This window comes from Mus pahari, chromosome 21, assembly GCF_900095145.1.
Source record: "Mus pahari chromosome 21, PAHARI_EIJ_v1.1, whole genome shotgun sequence".
Lineage (NCBI taxonomy): Eukaryota > Metazoa > Chordata > Mammalia > Rodentia > Muridae > Mus > Mus pahari.
In genome coordinates, this window is record NC_034610.1 from 21,744,282 (window position 1) to 21,760,862 (window position 16,581).

The 16,581-nt window shown below is 39.5% G+C and overlaps 1 protein-coding gene across 4 annotated transcripts in view; it reads left to right on the forward strand.

Annotated features, from left to right (window-relative positions):
• The window catches only part of Crebrf (CREB3 regulatory factor), a 65,360-nt gene that overhangs the window by 11,839 nt on the left and 36,940 nt on the right, over positions 1-16,581 (forward strand). For 3 of the 4 annotated variants that reach the window (XM_021221535.2, XM_029532935.1, XM_029532937.1), the window contains exons 2-4: positions 10,145-10,336; positions 12,434-12,559; positions 14,855-15,944. In XM_021221535.2, the coding sequence (XP_021077194.1) occupies positions 10,328-10,336; positions 12,434-12,559; positions 14,855-15,944 (1,225 nt within the window). In that variant the 5' untranslated portion in view covers positions 10,145-10,327. Of the gene's footprint in view, positions 1-8,176; positions 8,195-10,144; positions 10,337-12,433; positions 12,560-14,854; positions 15,945-16,581 lie in introns of those variants that run through there. The other variant, XM_029532936.1, reaches the window with a different exon arrangement.

Here is a 16,581-nt window from a genome sequence, read left to right on the forward strand (position 1 = left end):
AGCTTCTCTTCCTGTATTCTGTAGCTTTCTGTAGAACAATTGAGAAAACCATCTGTTAAGGGAGATGGATTATTTTAAACAGTCTGAACAAATGATATCTATGTCAGTTCTAAGCATGGATTGAGTTGGTTTTTTTACTTTTTAAATCTTATTCCTTCACCCTTTACTCCTTAGATAAGAATTATTGCAGGTCTCTAAAATCAACTCAAGTTCATACAGGGTTCTAGGAATTAAAAAAATTCAAGAGTTCAACTTCTAATATTTTTTCTATCAGATATTAGTGTTTTAAAGACAAATTAGGAAGCTGTTATAAGACGCTTTGGCACACATACAGAGTGCTCAATAAATAAGTTCTGAATGTTAGACCTCCCCGGTGACCTCATTGAGTATGGAAGTCAGAGTGCTTTACCTCTGATTCATTGTCCCCAAGGATCTGTGGTCTTTGGAGATTTTTCATTCACTGTCAGCCAAGCTTCCCAGTTTCTGTCATTGGTTTTGGTACTATAGTGAAATAGACAAAAGGAATATTATGATTAGTCTCAGAGACATCTGTCAGTGAAAGCAAGAAAGAAGAAAAACATGAACAAAATACACAAACCAAGTCTCACTGTTGGAGAGCCTTAGGGGAAGTGAAGTTGGATTGTAAGCATCTCAAGGGTGCCAAGGAAGCTGGTGAGGTCAGTATAATATTCATGTTTGTTTAAAGTGGACAATAGGGGTGGGAAGATTGTTTCACTTGTTATCTTGAATATTTTAGATATTATAGAAAGACTTTGGAGTACAGTGCTAAGTAAGATCTGGCAGGAAAGGGAGATTAACTTCAAAATAGGCCTTTTGCTAGGTGTGGTAGCACATACCTGTAATCTAGCATCCAGCTGGCACAGGCAGAAGGACTGAGTGACGATCAGCCTGAGATTCTTTAGGGAAATAGGACTGAGTCTGGTGGCTGGCATGTACCTTTAATCCCAGAGAGGCAGAGGCAAGAGGATCTTTTGTGAGTTGGCCAGCCTGGTCTACATGGTAAGACCCAGTTCCAGGCCAGTAAGGGTTATACAATGAAACCTTGTCTCAAAAATAACAAAAATAGAAATAAAGCCTAAGGACTAGAGAGAGGAAAAGTGTATAGGCAAATGTTAGAATGATTCAAGGTAATGAGAGCCAAGTAAAGGTTACAGTTAGTGGATGTCTTTGTGTGCTTCGTAGGTCTTTATTCATGAACCAGCAGCATGATTTAGTAAAATGGTCAGGGAAGAGTTGAAGCAGAGATCAGTCCTCTACACCTGATTGTCAGAGAGAGAGAATTCTGTTTTGTAGTAGGAGCACTTTGATGGAGTTGCTGGCACAATATCTGTGAGGTGGTGGGCTATTAGCACAGAGATACCCTAGCTGAAGGTGGTAGGTACATGCATGTGTATGTGGAGGTTGAGGGAATTTGGGAATCTTTTAGACATTGGGGAGCTGAGAGTACAGTGTCTGTAGTGGTAGGTTTGTTCAGAGGCATCATTTAGTTAATGACCTTAGGCAGATCTTTCTCTTGCTGAAGTGTGTTTTTTAAATTAGTATTAAATAGACAACATGGGAAAGTGATATTCACCAGTATAATTTTACCAAAACAGTGACTCCTGTTATTTCACTAGATTCTAACATATGCTTTGAATCTGTAAATAGCAGTACAACTGTAAACTGATTTTGTCAGTAGCGATCACTAAGAGTGGCTAGGTTAGAAATGAAGTCTGCTTCTGTCAAGAATTTACCCATGACCTTGTGCTCTGGAACAATTTAAATAGAAAACACAGGCTCTACGGAATGCCCCTAATGTCTTCTAGTCATTAGTTTTTAGAAATAAGAAGTAGCCCTTCAATCTAACTTAAATTGATTCATTAATGCCTTCCATGTTGCTTAAAAATGGCCTTTTAGCCTTCCAAAGAAACTGAACAAAGTGTGATAAGTCTTCAAAACTTCAAGAACAATCACTGTTTTGTTTTGTTTGTTAAAGAAAAAACGATTATTTTATTATGTGTATGAATGGTTTGCCTACATATATGCATTTGCACTGTGCATGTGCCTGGTGCCCACATATCAGATGAAGACTTTGGATCCCCTGGAACTACTGGGTTACAGATGGTTGTGTGCCACCATGATAGTGCTGAGAACTAAACCTCTGTAATAACAAGTGGTTCTTTTGTTGTTTCATTTTTCAAGACACCGTTTCTCTTTGTGGCCCTGGCTGTCCTGGAACTTTGTAGACAGACTGTCAAAAGATCTGCCTGCCTCTGCCTCCAGAGTGCTGGGGTTCTATAGAGGCATGTGCCACCACCTCCTCACTAACAAGTGCTGTTAACCACTGAGACATCTCTCCAGCCCCACGAGAAAGCACTTTTAAGACCTGAAGATACTCTTAGTTCCTAGAAATTTTCAGCAAAATGTGGCTTTCATTCTTTTTATTTATTTTTTTTGGTTGCAAACCTAGTTCAGCCCCTATATTTTTAAAGTTCTGTGAAGCTAATAGAGTATTTGAATTGACTGCAATACAGGGGTTTACAGGGTAGGAGTGCAGAAGGAGCACAGTGGCTCAGTACTCTTTGGGCTACTCAAATGTCCTTTTGATCTTCATTTTTAATAATATTTATTCTTCAAGAATTTCATACACTCATACACTGCATTATTTTTAAAGATTTATTTATGTTACTTGTAAGTATACTGTAGCTGTCTTCAGACACACCAGAAGAGGGCACCAGATCTCATTACAGATGGTTGTGAGCCATCATGTGGTTGCTGGGGTTTGAACTCAGGACCTCTGGAAGAGCAATCAGTGCTCTTAACCACTGAGTCATCGCTCCAGCCCTTTTTTTTTTGTTTTGTTTTGTTTTTTTTTTCAAGACAGGGTTTCTCTGTATAGCCCTGGCTGTCCTGGAACTCACTTTGTAGACCAGGCTGGCCTCGAACTCAGAAATCTGCCTGCCTCTGCCTCCCGAGTGCTGGGATCAAAGGCGTGTGCCACCAAGCCTGGCCATACACTGCATTTTTATCATACTAATCTCAACTCCTCCAGTCCACTCCCCTGATCTTAAAAAATAAAAATGTATCTAATTTGTCTTCTTTGTCTTGTTTTGCTTTGTCTGTCTCTGAGATCTACCAGCAGTAGGACTTGAGAAATAAACAATGAGAGTCTTATGCTAATAATTCTTGATATAATTCGTAATTGTCTATTTGGGGATTTACATGTCTGTAAATTTTTGAGTCTAAAGGATTCTAGCAAAGTGTAAACTGTAGTGAAGTTCTTACAAAAGGCAGGACTGTGTGGGGCTCTTGACCTTGACCTTGACCTTGCCCTCAGTGCATCCTTGAAAAAGAGGCCTTTGCTTTGTCAATGGTGTAAAAAAGTCTTGTGACCTCTTAGCTCTGCGGTACTAGCAAGCAGTGGCTAAATAAATAATGTCTAAAGGATTATTTTGACCAGAGTAGAGTAGTTTTCAAAAGGGAAAGAATTGTAAAAGAGAGTGAATGAAGTGTAGCAGGATGGGACCATGTGTGGCAGATGGGCTCTGGTTTGCTAAGGTACTTAGATGACTGGTAAGCTGCTTTTCTTTCCAAACAAGGGAATTCTGTGGTTCACCCATTGTATAACCTTTCTACATATCTAAATCAATAGTTTAGCCTTCTGTTTTACTGTCTCCTCTTCCTCTGTTCCTTTGAACCTTTGTTCCTTTGTTCCTTTGTTCCCTTCCTTTCTTCCTTTAAGCCTCTGGAAAAATCCTATTTAAATTAGTATTGGGAAAGTTCCACCCATTGTTTGTTTTTATGAGCTGGGATCTCTCTGTACATACCCTGGCTGTTCTGGAACTTTCGTATAAACAGGGCTGGCCTCACCCTCACAAAGATCTTTCTACCTCTGCTTACTGAATGCTGGCATAGTAGATATGAGCAATGTACCCAATCTCAGTTCCTTATTTTAGAATGGTTAGTGTGTATAGTTTAAAGAAAACAGATACTAAGACCTCTTTTATCAGGTGGGAAAAAAATCTTGAATACAGACTAGTAAAGATTAGGACAGATCAAAATAAACAGTGGTCTGTGAATTACATAATAAGATATAATGCATTGGTATTTCTTGCCTAAAATACTTAGAAATGTGTGCACATACCTTCCAGTATTTATTGGTTTATTCACTATAGCAAGGAATTGAAACCAATTTAGTTGTCCATCAACAGGTAAATGGATAATGAAAATCTGGTGCATACTGTATTAATTAAAGAAGGAATCCACATGTCCTCTCATCAGTTCCTAGCCTGTATGGGTACAACACATAGGAGATCAAGAAAGGTCAAGTATGTGATAAGGTGATGAGAAAGAATGGAACTCAAGTAATGGACACATGAGTTATGAGAAAAGGTAAAAAGCTAAAAAGCTAATTGTTTTTCTCATTTTAACTGTCATAGATTTTTTTTATGTGTGGTGGATAAGTACATAAAAATATAATTTTTAAAAAGATTTATTTATTTTATGTATATGAGTACACCATTGCTTTCTTTAGACATACCAGAAGAGGGCATCAGATCCCATTACAGATGGTTATGAGTCACCATGTGGTTGCTAGGAATTGAACTCAGAACCTCTGGAAGAGCAGTCAGTGCTCTTAACCACTGAGACATCTCCCAGTCCAAATATAGTAGATTGTTAAAGTGTAAATCCAAAGTGATTCTCAAAGTTTCAGCATGGCTGCTCCAACTCTGCTCATTGAGATGGACAAACTTCAGGTCTTTCTAATCTTTATGTGTGATATCTTTTATTTATAAGTTCTTTATAATATGTTACTAATAGCAGCTTAGAAATGTAAAATATGCATTTGTTATGGGTTCTCACTGTGTGATCCTGGCTGATCTGTTAATTGCTGTGTTATTAAGGTTCACCTCAAACTTCTGCCAGTTCTTTTGCCTCAGCCTCATACATGAATGCTGGGATTACAGACATGAGGCAGCATTCTTGGTACCATTTTACCATTTTTAAGTGTGTAATTGACAGTGTTGTGTAGCCATCACCATTTTTTTTCCAGAACATTTTATATGTACCATCTTAAACAGAAACTGTCCATTAAACCACAACTTCTAGCCCCTGGTAACCCCCGTTCTACTTCCTGTCTTTATGAATTTTCTCTGTTCTAGGCTTGTGATATTAGTGGAGTCATACAGTTGTCCTTTTGTATTGGACTTATTCTACTTCACATACTGTGTTCATGGTTTGTTGTAGCATCTGTTAGAATAGCATACATCTTTATGGTCGAACAATATTCTGTTGTGTGTCTATGCATGGGTATTTCGGTTGTTTTCATGTCTTGGCTCATGTGATTAATGCTGTTCTGAGTGTGGGAGTACACATCTGTCTGGATTTTGCTGTTTAAGTTGAGAATAGAATTGCTGGATCATGTGATAATCCTTTAACCTTTTTGAGGAACTGCCAGACTCTCCCTTACCATCTGTATCATTCTGCATCTTTACCAGCAAGCAGTTCATGAGGGTTCTGATTATTCCTGTCCTCTTCAACACTTGCTATTTTCCTTTTTTCTTTTTTCAGATAATAGCTATACTATTGGGTGTGACAAAAATTTTAAACGTTGTTTTGGTGATGTTGAATGACTCAGAAAGCGGTTTATCACTTACTGTGAAGAGCTATTTTCAAGTTATTAAAAGGAGTCATGGCCTAAAGCAAGGCAATAAAAAGGAATTCTGACTGTATAGTATCTGCTTTCTCATTCATAAGATATTACATTGAAAAAGAGGGCTTTGTGTGTATATGTGTGTGTTTCTTTCCTTTTAATCTTAAGAGAGAGACAGACTGACTTATTATGTAGTCCATATTAGCTTGGAATTTGAGCTATGATCCCTCTGCCTCAATCCCCAAGTGTTGGGATTATTGGCATGAGCCACCACGGTTCTAATAGTCTATAAAGAGGCTTCTATGTTTCTTGATGTGACTAGGAAGTATACCAAAACTCAGGAGAGGTTCTTGGGGCTCTCCAGTCAACTCTTGGATTTACTTTTGATGTTATTTATGCTGAATAGTTTGCAGAGCACTAGGAATAAGCTTTTGTAAGATGATCTTTGACTGTGTGTACTGTCTTGCTTTAGCTGTTGCCTTGTCTAACATATATAGCAAGCCTTAGCATATGTTCGGAGAACAAAAAATCTGAGAGCAGGAACAGGGCTGTGAAAGAGAGTGTACTTGGTGTACTATTGTTGCTCAGTGTTTACTGACCCCACTCCCTGCCTTAGAGAGCTGGCTCTCTGGTGCAGAATTGATACCTAGAAAATGTTGCTGAATATTTTTTTGAAACCCAAGTACAAAAACTCTATTGACAGATACTCAGATGATCCAGTTTTTTGTTTCCTCTGATAAACACACACAACTGTCGTGAGAACTGTTAAGCCAGTGTGCTGTGAGCAAAAGAAGGGGTGATTGGGAATCTTGAACTTCTTCCTTGTTTGTATTTTATCTGGGAAAGTAGTCTTTGGGAGGAAATGGCATGTGCTGTGTTCATGTGTCTGCGTGCCAGAGTGTACGCATGGATGTTGGAGGACAACTTTGTATCATCACTTTTCTCCTTCCACTCTCATGTGGGTTCTGGGAATGGAACTCAGGTTTGAGAAGCAAGTGTCTTTGCCCTCTGAACTATCTGGTCAGCCCTTTAATTAGTCCTTAAAGTTAGCTTGCAAAGTAATGGGTCTCATTACACCACCTTTGTACATATATGTAATTATACTTTAGTCATCCTTTTTTTTCCCCCGTTGTTCTACCCAATTCCTGCCTTTAAATAATCTCCCTTCTGCTTTTTTTTTTTTTAAAGATTTTTATTTATACAAGTACAGCGTAGCTGTCTTCAGACACACCAGAAGGGGGCATCAGATCTCATTGCAGATGGTTGTTAGCCACCATGTGGTTGCTGGGAATTGAACTCAGGGCCTTTGGAGGAGCAATCAGTGCTCTTATCCACTGAGCCATCTCTCCAGCCCCTCCCTTCTGCTTTTCATGTCATGTTTTTCATTGCCTTTTCTTCTTAACCTGCTCTGAACTAGACTTTTGCTGTGTATACCTTCTAGTATCTTCTAGACTGACTTTGAATTCACTACTCTCTGCTGCAGGTTTTCTGGGTACCTGACATTACAGACACGGCATTTCACCAATTAGATGTTTTGTTTTCTGTGAGTTTCTGACAAAGCTCACTTTAATCTGGTCTGGGTTCATCCTGAGAGGCAGGCTGGCTGAAATGGAATGTGCAAGAGGAAAATGGAGCCGGGCGTGGTGGCGCACGCCTTTAATCCCAGCACTTGGGAGGCAGAGGCAGGTGGATTTCTGAGTTCGAGGCCAGCCTGGTCCACAGAGTGAGCTCCAGGACAGCCAGGGCTATACAGAGAAACCCTGTCTCGAAAAAACCAAAAAAAAAAAAAAAAAAAAAGAGGAAAATGGAAGCCTAGACAAATTTCTGATCAAGGCTCCAATTTTTAATAACCGAACTCCGTTTAAATAACATGGAAAGATACCCAGGCCCCCTCTCTAGTGGGTTTCAGCATCTGTAGGGGGCTGGCGCTTTGAAGGAGAGTGATTACTGTCACAGCAAGGTAGGCTTGGCTGCAACAAGGAGGTGGAAGACCCCAACATTTCCGCCCTTAATATTTTAAAAAAAACTTTGCTGGACTGGCACAAAATACATTCATGCTCTGTCGTCCTGCCCAGGAACCGTGGTGGCTGGCGGCCACACCTGACGCAGATTTTCCCGAACTGATCTATAGTCTAGGGGTGGGACCAGGCAGCTAGGAGGAAGCCCAGTGCCTGGCTAGTTAGAATTTTAATCTCACCACCAGGGGTCCTTTAGTAAATCCTCAATTATGCTGATTCCTTTGGGCCCAGCAGAAAAAAAAATTGGAGCCTTGATCAGAAATTTGTCTAGGCTTCCATTTTCCTCTTGCACATTCCATTTCAGCCAGCCCGCCTCTCAGGATGAACCCAGACTGGATTAAAGCGAGTTTTGTCAGAAACTCACAGTTTTCCTTTCCTTTTTTTTTTTTTTTTCTTATTCTTTTTCCTTTATAGATGACCCAGTGCTGTGTAATGCACAAGTGAAAATTGTGACTGACTGAGTTGCCCTCTTCTGGCTGCTCTGTTAGCTGGGCTGTTAGGGTAGCATTATTAGTAGACACCAGTAAGTATGTATTGACTAAGATTTTTATTTCTTTCCACATTTTAAAACCTTGGTGCTCGTAATGGTAAGTTTGAGGTTTTAGAAAGGAGCAGCCCCAAGTTCAGCTGATGTAGACTACCAGGATTTTACTAGTCCATTTGATTGAATGGCATAACACAAAGGAGTTGTCTTGGAACTAAATAATCAGTCTGGAAAAGATGACATGACTTTTTTCCCACAGGAGTCAGGTGGGAAAATCAGAGTAGGACTAGGTTGCATACCTGTAGGGCTGAGCAAAAGCTTGTCTGGCAGGTGTGTGCATAATCTTTTTTCTATTTGGACCAGTTTTCAACCTTCCTAATGAATGCTGCATGCAACAGTTCCTCAAGTTATGGTGACTATTATCCATAAAAATATTTTGATGCTACTTTAAAACTGTAATTTTGTTACTGTTATGAACTGTAATATAAATATTCTTGGAGGTAGACCTTTGCCAAAGGTCAAAGGAATCAAGACCCTCAGGTTTGAGAACCACTGCTTTAGACTGTTGCACTGGACTGAAAGGCATTGTTGACTTTGTTTCTGGGCCTACCTTGTTAATGTTTCCTCAGGGCCAGCAGACATCCAGGAAATACAAATGACTGTCAATTCATTAGCCTAATTAAGTGAACAATTAGCATTCCTTCTCTACTCTGATTTGTTCAATCCATCTTTGAAATCAGAGCCATGTACCATTCTTACCCTCTATTCTGCTGAGTGTGAGAACTGCATAAGGCAGTTCAACTTACGAAGTGATGCCGTTTTTTCTTTTTAAAGAAGTGACATTGTGTCCGGACTGTAGAGCAAGACCAGGACACTGGTTCTTAGCCCCTGTGGAGTCCAGGAGAGCATATTAAAGTGCACTGCTGAACTCCACCCTTCCAGTGTGCATTCTGGTGGTGAGATTAGGGCCTGGGATTCTGTATTTCTAATGCATCCAGGTTGATGATGTTGGTTCTAAGATTATACCCCAATAATCACATTTTGGACAGGATGAAGGTGGGTGTAGCTTTTCAGTTTCTTTACATTAAGGTTTTCATAAGCAAGGAAAGAAAGCCTCCACCGCTTTAAGACCACGCCAGGTGCTTATAGTCAGCTTCACTCATCCCTTGGAAAGACTGTGCAAAGTAGTTCTTGTTCCATTTACCATAGGCATGCCGCTAACAATGGAGTAACTTTTTCTTTTGGGGGGGAGCAATAGCTCCTAAGTATACTTCATGAGGGAACTGGACTGGGCAATAAGTAGAGAGCGCCTTGCAGCCTAAAACAGTAATTTTTTAAAGGACGGCTTTTACACATACATAAATCATAATGTTGATGGATTTACAGGTGTTATGTTTAATGTAGAGGATATGTTACATTCTGTTTATTCATGACAGTTGTGTAAGTTATAAGATCTATAAACTGTAGATCACTTTACAGTCAATGATTATACAGTAAAATGTTAAGATTTATTTCTTTACAACAATGATAAAGGGAATGAAAACTTGACAAGAATTAATATATCTTTCAAATCACAGAAAAGATAAGGATATATTAATTTTTTTAAAAAATACTGTTACTAATTTACTTTTTTACTTATCTTTTTGATAGAGTATTTCTGAATAGCTTGGGCTGGCCTAAAACTTGTTTTGTAGTTCGGGGTAGCCCAGCTTTGTGATTTTCCTATCTCATCTCCAGAGTGTTGCACCACACACATTAGGTGCATGCCATTGTTTTCAGTTGCTAGTTGGTTATTGACAAACCTTATTTCAGAAATAAACAATGTTTAAAGGGTATATTTCAGAATAGTAGATTTTACAGCATAACGAAATTCTTGAAAATTCAACTATAAGGCTTATTTAAAGCACAGTGTTATTTATTAATGTTCATTTGAAAGGTCAACTTGTTTTCAATGGAGATCAGTGAAGTTAACTTTCTGTTATTTGACAGAACCGCAAATTTATTTTTTTAAAAAAGTGGTGACCCAAGCAGTTGAACTGAAGGTATTCTGGGAAAATCTGCTGTTTATTGTGAAAATCATCTTTGATCTTGGAATTAAAAGTAAAGCTGGAAAGGAATTTGCAAGCAAGAAAAAGAAGTTTGGAATTGGACTCACAGGATCTGGGCTTGGAAATGCCTCAGGTAAATCACATGTGGAGTAGTGTACAGTGTGATTCTCTGTGATGATAAAAAGGGCATGGTGTTGCTGCTGGAAGCCTTCTGCATCTTAATACAGCTTGTCTCACTAGCTTCAAAGACAGCTTATTTTTGCCCTTACCTAGATGTGAGTATGTGCTCTTTGGTTTCCTTATTTGCTGTAGCCTTGAAGATTTCAGTGAGCTTGACATAAGCAGCATGGTGGGTAAGTAGGCTACTTGCTAAACCTGCTGACCTTATGAGGACAGAATGAATTACCAGAAAATTTAATCTGCCACCCAAACCCTGTTTTTGGTATTCTGATATTTTGCTTTCCAACTTTCCCGTTTACAAGAGTTGATAAGTGGTGATTTTGTCTCACACATAGAAGTACACACATCTGTATGTTCTGTAAACACATCCAAGAGTGATATATTCATATTCTTACACCTTAACCCCTCCACCTCCAAGCGCGCACGTGTGTGTGTGTGTGTGTGTGTGTGTGTGTGTATGTGTATGTGTGTATGTATGTGTTTAGCTTTTCTTTCTATTGACCTGGTCTTGCTGTGTAGGTGAAGCTGGCTTCAATTTCACAATCTCCCTGCTCTGGTCCTAAAAATGCTGGAATCATAGGCGTACAGTACCACATCAGGCTGAGACAACTCCTTTTTATTGGTCTCTGAGTTTGAGGCAATCACTGAAATAAAAACCAGGAGCTCATGTGTCCATATTTTCTTATCCAAACTTTCTCCTATTTCTATTCATGCTTGATTTTTCACAACCACCTACCCACCTACCCCCAGTTCGAGTACTGGGAAGAAATTTAGAAATAATAAGCAGGTAGAGACTCCTAAGTAGGGCTATCAACCCTTTGGGCACAGGGATCAAAAAACAGCCAGGATGGCTTGGTGACTCTGCAGCAGAGGCTAACAAGGAAGACTTGGTAACTGACACTTAAAGGACTAGAAGCCACTTCGATCCCAACCTCTGTGCCCAAAGAGCCACAAACAAGGTGTGGTCTTCTGTCTAACGGCTGCTTGAATAAGGACTCTAAAACTTGCTGGCTTAAGCTGAATTTTTGTAAAAAGAAAGGTCTCAAAGTTTTGGAGGGTCTGGCAAAAATGAAACAAATCTGAGCACAAGTGATGTGGAAGTACCTAGAGCAGAGAAGACAGGTCAGGGTAGGAAGAGGAGGGGTGTAAGTAGAAAGTAAGTAGGTAGGCCTCTAATGCTTATAAGACTCTTGAAACTTGTGGGAAAGTAAGTTGAATGTGTTTAGTTTTTGCAGTTAGATTTCAAAGTGTGGCTTCTCTCTTATTTGAGCTGAGGTGTGCAGCTGAAGTGTTTTGGACAGGTGATGAACTGTAAAAGGCAGAGAGGAAAAGAGTAGAGCCAGTCCATATTTCTAGCCATGTCTTAGAGACTTAGGAGGCTATTGTTTTGTTCCTGTTGGTTGGACTGAAAATAGCTAAATTGGGCTGGCAAGATGGCTCAGTGGGAAAAGAAAGGCTCTTGTGATGGAGCATGATTGGCTTGCATTTAGTCTCCCAGACCTTGAAAATGAAAAGAGAAAACTGACTTCAGCAAGTTATCCTGTGACTTCCACATCCTCCCCCTCCCCAAACTTACAGAACGATACCCAGATGTTCTTTGTTTGGGGAACTAAGACATTGGACTCAGGAATATGGTTTAGGTCTGGCTTACTATTGCTGCAGCCCTCAGAAAATAGGAGGGCATTCTCTTCTTTAGGGTAGTTAGAATAGAGTCTTGTTAGAGAAGGATTTTAAGAAATATTTTTATAGCTTAAAAAATAAAGAGCCCAATGTTGTATGCTGACTCTAGTGACCAAACCTCGAGTTTTAGAAGTTGTTAAGATTTACAGTTCTGGTATTTTTATCTGTTCTGATTTATATATATATATATCTTAGCTCTTTTCCTCATAGAAGTCCAAGTTCATTGCTAGGAAAGCTCTTGGTGTGCTACACAAAAGAGACAAAGTTATTTCTTGAAATTAATTATGTACTGAGGTAAGGATGGGCTTATGTGTAGTAAGTTGGGCTTGAAGCTGTATATAAATGAAATGTGGAAATGGTTTTGTTGTAGCCCAGCGTAAGCGGAATGGACCCGCCTTTTGGGGATGCCTTTCGAAGCCACACCTTTTCAGAACAGACTCTGATGAGCACAGATCTCTTAGCCAACAGTTCTGATCCAGATTTCATGTATGAGCTGGTAAGCAACATTTTTTTTTTTTAGTTTAATTGATTTGAATCAAAATGATGATGTAGAGTTTTTGTTTATGAATGTCTGAAAAGAGAAAAGAAATGTTCACACAGATAAAACCATTACCCAAGAGGCTGAGGAAGGAGGACTGTGGGGACCACACAGATCTGGTTTTAAGAGTTGGGTTTGATTTTTGTGACTACCCAAATTGATGAAAGTAGTATATGAAGAGATCATCTGTCTAGTTGTTCACAAGGAAAAGTAAGCTGTGTGTGTATGGTACAGTAAACTGTAAAAGGGCTTATAAGCTCATAAGTTAAGGAATGATATGTACACAAGATATATGGTAGAGATGATAAGACAAATTAGCAACTATAAGCAATGTCATAGGGTATTGACTTGTTTCTGAGGGAGACACAAAGTTCCCACACAAAGTAAAAAAATATCTATTTTGTGTGCAGGGATAGTTTACCTGCACATGTCTGTGTACTACATGTATGCAGTACCCACTGAAGCCAAAAGAACATATGTGATCCTGTGGAACTAGATAGTTTAGCTGTAAGCCACCAAGTGGGTGCTAGGAATGGAACCAAGGACTTCTATAAGAGCATCAAGTTCTCTTAAGTTTTCTGAAGCCCCACTCCTTTTTGTTCTCTCTCTCTTTTTTTTTTTAAAGGCAGGATTTCACTTGTAGCTTTGGCTGGCCTGGAACTTGCTTTATAGACTAGATTGGCCCGAAACCTCACAGCTACCTGCCTACTTATGCCTCATGAGTGCTTGGATTAGGTTTGTGTCACTATAACTAGCCCAATGGTCAGGGGTAGGGGACTTGTATTTTAGCTGTGCATATCAGTGAAGGTGCCAAGGAGGCCACAGGTGACAGATATCCCTGAAGCTGGGGGTTAAAGGTAGTTTTGAGCTTCCAGACAACAGTGCTGGGAACCTAGCTTGAGTTCTTTAGAAAGTCAGTAAGTGCTCTTAACTGCTGAGCCATTTTTTGTAGCCCCCAGTATAATTTTAATTACATGTTATTTAAACAACACAGAAATGCTGGAAATTTATAAGTTGAGTATATAAGCCTGTGAGTTCATTAAAAATCATTGTTCTATATCATAAAAATAGGGTATGGTATATAAACTACTAAAGTGAAGCTACTACTCACACATACACAGACACAAACTAAAAATTCATTGGAACAAAGTAAACTGGAAAACTGAAAACCTATTCCTTTTTTTGAGCCTTCACTCTTCAGATTTTCCCCAAAAGGTAACTATTGCTAGCAAATACAGATGAACATGTAAACATTTGAATATGCCTTTTACCTTGGATGGAATGGTATACAGTTTGCTCATCCCCTCCCACCTCCCCACTTACTTAGTCTGTGTGTGCGTGTGTGTATGTATGTGTGTGTGTGTGTGTGTGTGTGTGTGTGTGTGCACATATCATAGTGTAGATGTTTAGGACAGAGGGTAACTGAGACTGGTTCTCTCCTTGCATCATATGGGTCCTGGGGTTAGACTAAGATGGTTAGGCTTGTCATTAAGCCTTTACCCATTAAGCCTTCTCTTCAACTGGAGTTTGCTTTTTCTAAACAAAGTAGTATGTGATGGATAACCTTTTGTGTTAGTGCATTAGGGCTCAACTTCATTTTCCATGGCTATAGAATATATCTACAGTTTATTTATTTTTGAGATAGGGTTTTACGATGAAACTCTGACTGGCCTGGAAGTTGCTATATAGACCAGACTGGTCTCAAACTCATAGAGATCATCCTGCTTCTGCCTTCTGAGTGGATTAAAGGTTTGTGCCACCACTCCAGGCCTTTTACTGCACTATAAAATCACATTTTTGCAGTCCGTGAAGACTATTTGACTTCCCATGCCAAGAATTGTTACCTAGGTATTATCCAAGTCCTTACAGTTTCACAGTTAATTTTCAGCACTCTCTGGGCTCTTTGTCTTCATATTTAATTTCCTCCTTGAGTGGAGGAATTCTGTGATGAAGATAAAGTCTTCAATATTTGACTGTTACTTGAAGTTCATTTCTAAAGAATACCTCTAAGATCACAAGAGGCCTTAATGTTTGGGCCCATACTTTAGTCTCTCAAAGAAAGTATTTTCCCATTTGTTCTTGCCCAGTGAAATAAAAGTATATAGATATAAGGGGAAGGTATCATGTCAGTAGCTTTTCTTTTAAAACAGACCAGAGGTAGAGTATTTATTTTGGCATTTGCAGGTATGGGTGGAGGTGAATATTTTCTTCCTAAAGCATGGTATGTGACTTCCCGTTTTAAACCTTCCTTAGGATAGAGAGATGAATTATCAACAGAATCCTAGAGACAACTTCCTTTCTTTGGAAGACTGCAAAGACATTGAAAATCTGGAGACTTTCACAGATGTCCTGGACAATGAGGATGCTTTAACTTCAAACTGGGAACAGTGGGATACATACTGTGAAGACTTAACTAAGTACACCAAGCTAACCAGCTGTGACATTTGGGGGACAAAAGAAGTGGATTACCTGGGTCTTGATGACTTTTCTAGCCCTTACCAAGATGAAGAAGTCATCAGTAAAACTCCAACATTGGCCCAGCTCAATAGTGAGGACTCTCAGTCTGTTTCTGATTCCCTTTATTATCCTGATTCACTCTTCAGTGTCAAACAAAATCCCTTGCCCCCCTCCTCTTTTCCTAGTAAAAAGATCACAAATAGAGCAGCTGCCCCTGTGTGTTCTTCAAAGACACTTCAGGCTGAGATCCCATCATCAGACTGTGTCCAAAAAGCAAGCAAACCTACTTCAAGCACACAGATCATGGTCAAGACCAACATGTATCATAATGAAAAGGTGAATTTTCATGTTGAATGTAAAGACTATGTAAAAAAAGCAAAAGTCAAGATCAACCCTGTGCAACAGGGCCGACCCTTGCTGAGCCAGGTCCACAGAGATGCAGCAAAGGAGAACACCTGCTACTGTGGAGCTGTGGCAAAGAGACAGGAGAGAAGGGGGGTAGAGCCTCATCAGGGTCATGGCACTCCTGCTTTGCCTTTCAAAGAAACCCAGGAACTATTACTTAGTCCTCTGCCCCAGGGTAGTCCTGGGTTGGTTGCCACAGCAGAGAGTGGCAGCCTTTCTGCCAGCACTTCTGTTTCAGATTCATCCCAGAAAAAAGAAGAGCACAATTACTCTCTTTTTGTCTCTGACAACATGAGAGAACAGCCAACCAAATACAGTCCTGAAGATGATGAGGATGATGAAGATGATTTTGATGATGAGGACCATGATGAAGGGTTTGGCAGTGAGCATGAGCTTTCTGAAAATGAAGAGGAGGAAGAAGAGGAAGAGGATTATGAGGATGACAGAGATGATGATATCAGCGACACGTTCTCTGAACCAGGTATAACTCTTGGAGCCTACTAAATTGACCTTTCTATTCACTGTTTGAAATAGGAAGCTTTTTTTGGATGGTCGCTATATTTTAGTTCGGGGATTAAAAAAATAAATAACTTAATGTCTTTATTTGGATCAAAAGTAGCTTTTAGCCACATGATTCTAAAACCATTATTTGTGCTTATGATCATTTGTGCCTATGTCATAGTTTATCTTGATTCTTTGAGGGTTTATTCTTATTTTTTTCTTTCTTTTTTTGTTAAGTGGTCTACTTTGTCACCCTCTTGAGCACTTAAGTAAAAACTCCAAGAGAATGTTGGTTTAAAATCGGGCACCCTGTTTTGCATGTGCCCCTCTCTTGTGGCTAAGATGGGTGTATACAGAATAGAGTCAAGTGGTGTCAGCTCATGTCACTCATGCTCAGTTAACAGAAACCTACTTAGTAGACAGTTTGAAGACAAGCATTTTCTTTGTGTCTGCTCTATTAAGAAACTATATATTGTGTTAGAGATGCTACATGCTTATAATCCCAGGGGTAGAAGGACCACCGAAAGTTTGAGGTCAGCCTGGTCTGCATACTTGGTGCCAAGGCAGTCAGGACTGTGTAGTGAGACCTCATCTCTAAAAAGCAACAAACAGAAAAA